General features: G+C 41.6%; 1 protein-coding gene across 1 annotated transcript in view; it reads left to right on the forward strand.

Annotated features, from left to right (window-relative positions):
- The window catches only part of LOC145404719 (serine incorporator 3-like), a 36,272-nt gene extending 29,159 nt beyond the window's left edge, over positions 1–7,113 (forward strand). Inside the window, exon 8 of the mRNA XM_080276270.1 lies at positions 6,329–7,113. Coding sequence (XP_080132396.1) covers positions 6,329–7,113 — 785 coding nt within the window. The remainder of the gene's footprint in view (positions 1–6,328) is intronic.
- The last annotated feature ends 3,418 nt before the right edge of the window (positions 7,114–10,531 follow it).

Here is a 10,531-nt window from a genome sequence, read left to right on the forward strand (position 1 = left end):
ACAGCCATGGGGATATCACATGCACACACACTAGTCTTATTGCAGTGCTGATAGACCTGATAGTAAACTACACGCTCACTTTGACATCCAGATACTCTTACTTACACTTGTTTCATTTCTGTCATAAAAACACTTCATAACATTCATCATTACCCAACCAAATATATATATATATATATCTTTCCTTGTCCTTCTGCCTATGGGTGACTTTATACTCTCTCTTCTGTCTTTCTTTCCTTCATTCTTTTCTCTTCCTTCTGCCTGTGGGTGACTCTACACTGAGTGACAAGCCAAATGGTTTCCTGTACACCAGGAAACCATTTACTACTTTGGGTGGTAGCCATGTAACCAAATTATGGCGCCTGGTGGTTTAGTGGGTAATTAAGGTGCTCCAATAGGATTGAGCCATTGAAGGTTCATATCCAAGGGGTGGTTGAGGTTTATTGCTCACATTATGCCACTCAGGGATGAGTGAGGCTGGTCATTCTCATCTTAAATGTCAGGACCAATCTGCTCAGCCCCGGGCTCATACGCTCCTCATGGGGCAACGTAGGATTGGATGGATATATATATATATATATATATATATATATATATATATATATGTATATATATATATATTTATATACAGTACACTACTGTATATATATATATATATATATATATATATATATATATATATATATATATATACTGTATACAGTAACCTCGCGTCCAACACGGTAATATTGTCATGCATGGGTCCCGTGTTAGACCAAAAACGTGTTGGACAAACAACAGAGCTTATGAGGAAAAATGAATTATGTCAGCAACCCTAGGAAAAGTCACCCTAAATACCTACCATATACTTATACATATATTGGTACTACTGTAATTATAATAAATGGTGCTGTACTATGAATGATAACTAACCTTTTAGGATAGTGCTGGTGGGCTTGCTGGGAATGGAAAGTGGTATCCGAGGCTGTAGGTAGTCCTACTGGGTCCCCGGAGTATGGCTGCTGGCGTCACTAGCGGGTAATGGCTGCTGCTCCTCCTCAACCTCCCTCATAAATCCTTTGAAATTCCTCTCCCTTTTCTTCTTCCTCTCGATGATTTCTAGCTTGGTGGCCTGAGGGAGGTGCCGCCGCTTCTTGGGGTTCTCAGAAGGCTTCCTAGGCATCGTGAGCAGGATAAAATGCAGTTGCAAGGGCAGAAAATGCAGCAAGAAAAAAGCACCTCCCAATGCAAATTATGTGACTGAGTGGCACTGTGGCGGGAGAAATTTAAACAAAACATCACGTGAGAGCAGAAGCATTTTTGATTGGGCGACATCACGATCACGTCATGATAGCGGGTGGGGGAGGCAACTTGATCAGAAGTTTTGATTGGCTGTCAGCATCACAGGAACGTCCAGTATGACCGTGTTGGACCGGGGGTGATTGTGCTAGAGGCGAACTCTGCGGATTTCGCCCACTTCTCAGATCTCCGTGCGTGTTATGCTAATGCACCCATGTTACAGTAATTAAATTGTATTAAATCGTACTAATTTTTTGCTCTCCGTGCTGGATGCAAATCGTGCTGGACAAACGTGTGTTGGACGCGAGGGTACTTATATACTGTAGATATATATATATATATATGTATATATACACACTGTACCTGTAAAAATAAGTTCTTCCATAAACCTTCCGTATACACCTTGTTATTTGCTTTCTCCAGGAAAGAATAAAATATTAAACACAAACTTCATTTTAGGTGACTCCCCATTGATGTGTGGCAGTCTGTCTGACTAATTGCTACCTTGTTTTTCCTTTCATGCAAACATGGTCCAGTTGAACATGATTTGTGTGTAGTAAAGTAACATGAGGTATGACATAAAAGACCCTTATTCAGTGGTCTCATATATTTTGTACTGATTCTTCAGCATACTTGCATGCATTGGCCTTGGTCACCTAATGGTGGCTCTCCACACTGCTGTCTCTAGCAGCTTCATTATTTAATCCCTCTTCCCTGAGGCCACACTGTATGACTTCATCCCTAATCTTTTACAGTCAACCTCATGCAGTCCCACCTTCATCATTCACACCTTTCACTCAGTGCACCCAGATGTCATCCTCTGTCCCCTGCACATGCCCAAACCATTGCAGCCTACTCTGTCTCATCACATTACCAATATATTCAAGTCTCATCCTTCCTCACAACTCTTAATTCGCAATCCTAAAACACCCAAGTGCATCATTCAAGAATCGCTGCGTACAGTATCCATTTGACCATTCTCATTTCAGTACACTTGAGCCTACGAATATCCTCCACCCATAATACCAGTGTCTCATTACCATGCAGCTTTTATCACCTACAGTATAGGTGATAAAAGCTGTCTTGTCCAGATAGATGATATTTCTGCTAATCCTAGGGTATCTGGCCAGGGTCAGCAATATTTGTTGACTTTTTTATCTGCTTTGCTGCTATTGTAATTTCTTATTTTTCAGTATTCTGGCATGCAGCAGCTAAAAATGTACTACTCCCCTGGGGGTAGGGGGGTTCAAGAATACTCCTCCAGAATCCCTGCTTGTCGTACGAGGCGACTAAAAGGGTTGGTGGTGGGTTAGTGCCCCACCCCGTAAAAAGAACTAACTAAAAAAGCGAACAAAGCGCCTCGGACCCGGACGGACCATACGTTGACGACTAAGGAACGGACGAAGGACATTCTTAGGGTGGGAATGTGGAATGTGAGAGGAGCGAATGATGAAGTGAAAGAGAGAGAGATTGTTCAGGTGCTTGAGGATGCAAAAGTGGATATATGTGGATTGACTGAAACTAAATGGAAAGGTGAAAGGGTGAGAGAATGGGAATATGGTTCAGGTATATGTGCGGGAGTCAGTGAGAATGAGAGGGCAAGAGAGGGAGTATGTCTGATGATAAGCAAGAAGTGGAAGGAGAATATAAGAGAGTATGGAACAGTGGGTGCAAGGATTGTATGGGTGAGGATGAAAGTAGGTATACAAGCGTGGGCGATTGTATGTGTGTATGCCCCAACAGAGGATTGAGTGGCAAGAGTGAAAGATGAGTTTTGGGCGAGTGTAGAAGCGTGTATGGAAAAGTTTGAGAGGAGCGTGAGAGAGTGCTGTTGATTGGAGACATGAATGGCAAAGTTGGGAATGTACGAGTGGATGGAGTGGTTGGTCAGTGGGGTGTGCCAGCTGATGTAGATGGGAATGGAAGTGCTTTGGTGGACATCTGTGCTTGTAAGGGATTGGCAATAGCCAACACCTACTTTCGTCATAAGATGATCCACCGGTATACATGGAGAGTAATGAGGAGGATGGATGGTGAACTTGTTGAACGAAAGGCAATGATAGACTACGTGTGTGTGGATGAGCGAATGAGAAGACAAGTGTTGGATGCAAGAGTGTGGAGAGGGTGGGGGAATGGAGTCTCGGACCATCACTTAGTGATGGCCAAGGTAGGGCTGCAAAGAAAGTGGCTGAGGAGACGAAGGGGAAGACAGGAGGAAGCAACTCCTGTGAGAAGAGTGGAGAAATTGCAAGATAGTGAGAAAATGACAGAGTATAAGAGCATAGTGGGAGAAAGACTGGGAAGGTATGAGCTAGAGCAGATGGAAGGGGTGGAAGACGTATGTAAGATATTCACGGAGGAGATAGGCGCAGCGTGTGAGGCGGTTTGTGGAGTGAGGAGGAGATGCAAGGGTGTGCAAGGGACAGCATGGTGGAATGATGAGGTGAAACGAGCTGTGGAACAAAAGAAGAAGACATATAGTGAATGGTTAGCGAGTAGAGGTAGGACAGAAGATGAGAGAGAGAAGAGAGAGGTATATGTGAGCAGGAGAAGGGAGGTTAAGAGACTGGTGAAGGAGAGTAAGAAGAAAGTGGATGAAGAGTTTGGGAGGAATCTGAGTGTGAAATGGAGGGAGAGTAAGAAATTGTTTTGGAAGGAGGTAAAGAAAGTAGGGCAGTGTGAAAGGGGAAATAGTAGGGGAGTGAAAGATAGGAATAATAGATTGTTGGTGGAGAAGAGAGAGAAACTGAAGAGATGAAAGGAGCACTTTGAGGATTTGTTGAATGTGGAGAGTGAGAACAGTGCGAGTATAAGTGGTTGGGGAATGGCTGGGAGAAGAAGAGATGAGAGGAGGGAGGAAGAGATCAGTAGGGCGGAAGTAGTGGAAGCGATGAAGAATATTAAGTTGGGAAAGGCCCCAGGAATTGATGAAGTGTGTGGTGAAATGCTTAGGTATGGGGGTGAGATTGTTGTGGAGTGGATATGGAAGTTGTGTAGATTGGCTTGGGAAGAGGGAAGGGTTCCAGAGGACTGGAAAGCAGGTATAATTGTTCCTTTATACAAAGGAAAAGGAGAGAGAGAAGTATGTGGTAACCATAGGGGTATTTGCCTACTTAGTGTGACTGGTAAAATATATGGTAGAATACTCATTGATAGGGTTAGGCATATGACAGAGGAGCTAGTTGGAGAAGAACAAGGGGGATTTAGGAAGGGAAAAGGGTGTGTAGATCAGATATTTGTTCTAAGATGTTTAGTGGAGAAGTATCTAGAGAAGGGAAGGAAAGTGTATGCTGCCTTCATGGACTTGGAGAAAGCTTATGACAGAATAGATAGGCAAGGTATGTGGAAGGTATTAAGAATATATGGAGTGGAGGGGAAATTGTTGAGTGCTGTGAAGAGTATGTACGAGGGAGCTAGGGCTACGGTGCGAATGGATGGTGAGCTGAGTGAGTTCTTTGATCTCAAGGTGGAACTGAAACAGGGTTGTGTGATGTCTCCATGGCTGTTTAATATATACATGGATGGGGTTGTAAAGGAGGTGCAGGGTAGGGCAGTGGATGTGGGGGTGGCTCTAATGAATGAGGGTGAGATTTGGAAGCTTCCGGTGTTGCTGTTTGCTGATGATACAGTGCTGTTGAGTGAAGATGAATGGGAGTTGCAAGGTTTGGTGAATGAATTTGGGACAGTGTGTAGGAGGAGGAATCTGAAAGTTAATGTAAACAAAAGTAAAGTTATGGTGTTTGACAGGAATGAAGTCACAGAGTGTGCAGTGAGGTTGGATGGTGAGGATATGGAGAATGTGAGTGCATTCAAGTACTTGGGTAGTGTGATGTGATGAGTAAGGATGGAACTTTGGGGGATGAAGTGCGTGAAAGGGTACAGCAGGGAAGGAAGGTTGTTGGTACACTGAGAGCAGTGATGAGAAATAGGGAGGTGAGTATGGAAGTTAAGAAGTCACTGCATGATAGTATTGTGATCCCTACCCTGACGTATGGAAGCGAGGCATGGACCTTACAAGAGGGGAACAAGTCAAGAGTGAGAGCAGTGGAAATGAGTTACTTGAGAGGAGCATGTGGAGTGATGTGGAGGGACAGGTTGACGAATGAAGAAGTGAAGGAACGCTGTGGGGTGGATGTGGATGTGGTTGAGAAGATTAGGAGAAATACACTGAGGTGGTTTGGACATGTGGAGAGAATGGAGAACGAAAGACTGACTGAGAGGGTGTATGTGGGTGAGGTGGGAGGAGGGAGAGGGAGAGGTAGACCAAGGATGAGGTGGAGGGATGGAGTTGAGAGGTATATGAGGGAGGGGGGGGGTGAGTTGGGGGGAGGGTAGTCAAATGGTGGGTGACAGAGCGACTTGGAGGCGTTTTGTCTGGAGCCACCCTTTGCGGGATTAGGGCCTTGGGCTATAGATAGATAGATAGATAGAGATTTTTTTTTTTTTTTTTTCCATTGCTATGCTTTCATATTGTGATTCATTCATTGTTCCCAGCACGCTTAAAACGGAGATTAAAATGTTTTGAATTAAGTGGTGTAAAATTTTTGCTGGTATTTTAAATGTATTGTACAAGTGCTTATAATGAGATTTCCTTACAGGTTCAACAGTCTGTATTTTTCACATATTTTCATCCTTCTTTACTACTTATACTGTTACCTCATGCTATATACTGTGTTTAGCATGCATAAAGTACAACCAAAAATAAGCAGAATACAATAACATTTGACTGAAAAACTTTCTAGGGAGTTAGGTTTTTAGGGGGGCACTGTGTAAGAGTCTAGTTTTGGAGAGATCTGTTTGATATTAATTTTTCCCATAATAAGCTGAGTTTGCCTTGTGTAAATTTTACTGACAGTTTTCTCCTCTTCCAAAAATCATGTAAGAGGAGGTTTAGTTGTATTTACATAATATCCTCAATGCAGACCAAGTTAAATGTAAATGATAAGTGCATGAGTGTTTTCAGCAGCTGCAGATAATTGCACTGGGTTTTTTGATGCCATGCATATAATAATGTTGCATGATTACTTATCTGAGATCTCTTATCTTCAAGGTCCCAAAGATGTCCGCCTTCGGCTTCTCCATTCCTCCCTTGTCTCTCTCTACGTTACCTACCTGACATGGACTGCCATTGTAAGTGCTCCTCGCAAATTCCAGAAGTATAGAACACGTCAGCATATGGACATCTGGCTTGGTGCAGGACATGACTCGAGGGATGATTTAATTTTCCCAGGTCAGGAGTATTACTGTGGGCCAAATGACAAGGAGGAGACAATGAGTGACAGAGTAATGCCCTACGTAAGTCTTGTGTTGACCTTCTTCACGGTCATGTATTCAGCTGTGGGAACTGCCTCCCCTGAAAGTTGCCAGGCCATTGAGTTTCCTAGTTGCCCATCCCGTCAGAGTGTCCAGCGACACAAAGTGGAGGATGTAGGTGGACAGAAAGTTGTTCGCAATGAAGCAGAAGGTCTTGTCTATAGCTACCCTTTGTTTCATGTGATGCTAGGTTTGGCCACACTACTGCTTATGATGAGCTTAACAGCATGGTATACTCCCTCCAATGCCCGACTCATGACCTTTGGTCGTTCTTGGTCAGCTGTTTGGATTAAAATGGGTTCCAGCTGGGTATGTCTGGTGATTTACCTGGTAGTTACACTCTTCCCCAGTATGCTTCCCAATTCCCACCGCCGCACCTCACCAGGGAGCATTACTGTCGTCAATGGGTATGCTGGAAGTCTACGTGGTAGTCTTAGGAGTCTTAACGATGATGATGAAGCAGCAGTCCCTCTGTCACCAAGTAAACCCACCACCACCATCCACCAGGAAACAACTGTTTAAGATGTGAAGCAGAAACATCTGTGAGAGGTGAGATAAAGACATCTCAGTAAGCATGGTGTGAAAGAGATAACTGTGTAAGCACCAGCTTTTCTAATGCATGAAGTAAGGGTATGGCTGAAGCAACTGTACATGCAGCAGTAGTTGGCAATAATGACATTAGGTGAGGTAATGAAAACTACCTGATGTTGGTGACTGAACACAAGTGTAGAGTTCATATACCATAGGAAGCATTTTTTTAAAACAATTATTGTTCATAACATCAGATTGAAGTTAGTGTCACTTTGAAAGTCTGCAAGGATACAAGTAAGTATTTTACCATAATATTATTATAATGGTAAAATATATATATATATATATATATATATATATATATATATATATATATATATATATAAATATATATATATATATATATATATATATATAAAGTAAGTATTTTACCATAATATTATCATGATGGTAAAATTGTTTATATATATATACTGTATATATATATATATCTATCTATTGCCAGACGCCTCAATCCCGTTTGGGGTGGCCACAAACAAATCGCCCTGTCCCCCGCCATTTCACTGCCCTGCTCCCAACTCACACCCCCCTCTCTCATATTTTTTTTACTATAAAATATTTCTGTTCTGGCAGTTGTGCATTTCCCTGGTAAGTTATGCTTTGTCAGAGTGTATATTTTTTTAATCATTGTAATCGTTGGATAACACTTTTCATGCCTTCAAAGGTTGGGGAAATAGAGAACTTAATTAACATTTTTATCCCTTGGGGGATGAATCAGAGAACTGAAGTTCCAGGTACTATTTACCCCCTTTTTTTTTTTTTCTGTTGTAAGAACTGTGAAACTGGTGGCAGCTAAGGTGTTGGGGTGAGGTCTGTCATCCCTACACCAGTACAGAGAGAGGGCAATTGTAGGTCCCTGCATCAGATACTATTAGTCACTTTTAATGAAATGGAATGAATAATTTTTGTGTTTTACTGTATTATTCATATTTGATCCCCAACTCACTTCTTCCTCAATATTTTTAAAAAGAATATTTAGTTAGTAGTAAGACTTACGTCACAGTCAGTAATATCTTAGAGTCATCTGATTGTCTTTGAAGCCTTATAATTTTTCCCTAGTTGTTTATTTGATTATTTTATTTTTTAAAGATTTTTAGCACTTACTGTTTTTAGTCTATGCATTGACATCCTGGATCCTGTATACACAACCGGTAAATGTATTTGAACCAGGTGATGAATATAAAATGCAGAGCATCTCAGTCACATCATGAGTTGTCCTCAGCTATCCTGTTGTATTTAATGCTCAGGTTATGTAATGAATCTGAGTTACATTGTTTTATCTGCTTAAGTTATAGGTGTGTGGAATACCATAAAATACAATCATGTGAAATTAGGAGTTTAGTAGTGATGTATAAATCATAAACAGATACAGCCACAACTGTATTATTTTGCAGTTTTTCAGAGCAATTTTCATGATGAAGTCCCATATCATTTTAAGAATATCACTGAAAACATGTATAGTAAGCATTTTTAATAATATAGTAAGCATTTTTAATAATAACAAATATATTTTCTGGAGCAGCTAGAGTTTATATTTATAAATATTTTATGTAACGAATTTAAAGTACAGGTAATGAATATGTTAGTGATTTGTATATTGTTGTTACCTTTTAGATGTGCAACTTTCCAGACTATGGAAAACAGTGTTTTTAGGGAGCCAAACCTCATCAGAGCAGGACTTGGTAATAGTTGCATTTTAGTCAGAAGTTATTATTTTTTTGCTTGCACATTGTTTGATTTCAATAAATTATATGTGCAAGGCATGGCAGATTTGGGTGAATTATGATCCATAGTTTTATATTATCTGTGTGATGAGAAGCAGAGTAACAGTACAAGTACTTGCGTTGTACTGTTCATATCGTTTATAAAGGCTCCAACATGCATCCATGTGTCAGCCTTGGCCACCTAATGGTAGCTGTCCATGCTGCTTGATCTTTGGTAGCCTCCCTATTCACTTCCTTATCACAGGGGTCATACTCTGTGACATCCCAGTTCTTTTTCAGTCTGCCTCTTACAACCCTACCCTAGATGTTCACACCTTTTGCATTTACTTGTAACCCTCTATCCTCTTATGCCCCAACCATCTCAATCTGTCCCTCATCATCACAACGCCAATACTTTCCAGTCCCTTCCTTCCTGTGAATTCTTCAATTGTAATCTTAGCCCCCCCACACCTCTCATTTAAGGTCGCATTACATATTCGTCTAATCATTGTCATTTCTGTAAGTTTGATCCTGCGAATGTCCTACTCCTTTACTGCCCAAGTCTAACTACCATACAACATTACAGTTCTAACACATGCTGCATACAAAGATCCCATAGCTCAGAGGGAGACCCCTCTCAATGTTGGGAGAGGCAACAGTTCCCAGAACTCCCTCTGACCACTCTGTACCTGAGCCACAGAGCTAGCTCCAGCCCCACCTCCAGCAAGCAATGCGTCCTTCACATAACAAAACACCCTTCCACACACTCAAGAGACTCACCAGCAAGAACAGTCCTTGCATGCCTGATAATCTCTATGTGTTCTCCCCAACACAATGCACACACGAAATCATCATTATCTTGCAGTCTGCCTGTAATACTACTACATCTCTTATGCACCAGTGTATCACAAATACTACATACGATGAAATTACCTCCCACACTCTTGTGGCAAACTGCACATGGCCATAATCCCTCTGTTTTGAGAGTACCATCACCAGTCTCTCTTTTTTTTTTTTTTTTTTTTTTTTTTTTTTTTTTTAAATGCAAGGAAGAAGGAACCAAAGGCCAGGAGCCCACAAACTGTTCCTTCCAAGAATACAAAAGAGAGCCAATTTCAAGATCCATTCATTTTGAGATGCCTGGACACACTGCATTTGAAAGACTATAAAGCATCGGAAGTAGGAAATACAGACAGAGGGAGACAGTTCCAGAGTTGACCTGTTGCATAAATCAGGGACTGGGAGTAACAGTTAACTTTTGCATTAGAGAGTCGAACAGAAAAAGGATGAGAGTTTGTTGGTAGACGAGTGCTACGCGCCTGTCATTAGTGGTGGAGGGATGCAAGCAGACAGTTCAGAGGAGCAGTGACCATTGAAGTAGCGATAGAAAAGAGATAAAGAGGCAGCAGTGCGGCAAAGAGACAGAGGTTGAAGGGAGCCAGTAAGAGGAGAAGAGTTAATGAGACAAAAAGCCTTTGACTCCACCCTATTGAGAAGAGCTGTATGTGGGGAGCCTCCCCACACATGAGAGTTGTACTTTACACAGGGGCGAGTAAAATCCATTTATAAAGTCACCATCTGTGCAGGGGTAAAGAAGGTATGGAGCTGGCTTTGCACATCTAATCTCTTGGAAGCAGATTTTACAA

Source organism: Coenobita brevimanus, chromosome 64, assembly GCF_032717465.1.
Source record: "Coenobita brevimanus isolate Jiangsu-jjx chromosome 64, ASM3271746v2, whole genome shotgun sequence".
Classification (NCBI taxonomy): domain Eukaryota; kingdom Metazoa; phylum Arthropoda; class Malacostraca; order Decapoda; family Coenobitidae; genus Coenobita; species Coenobita brevimanus.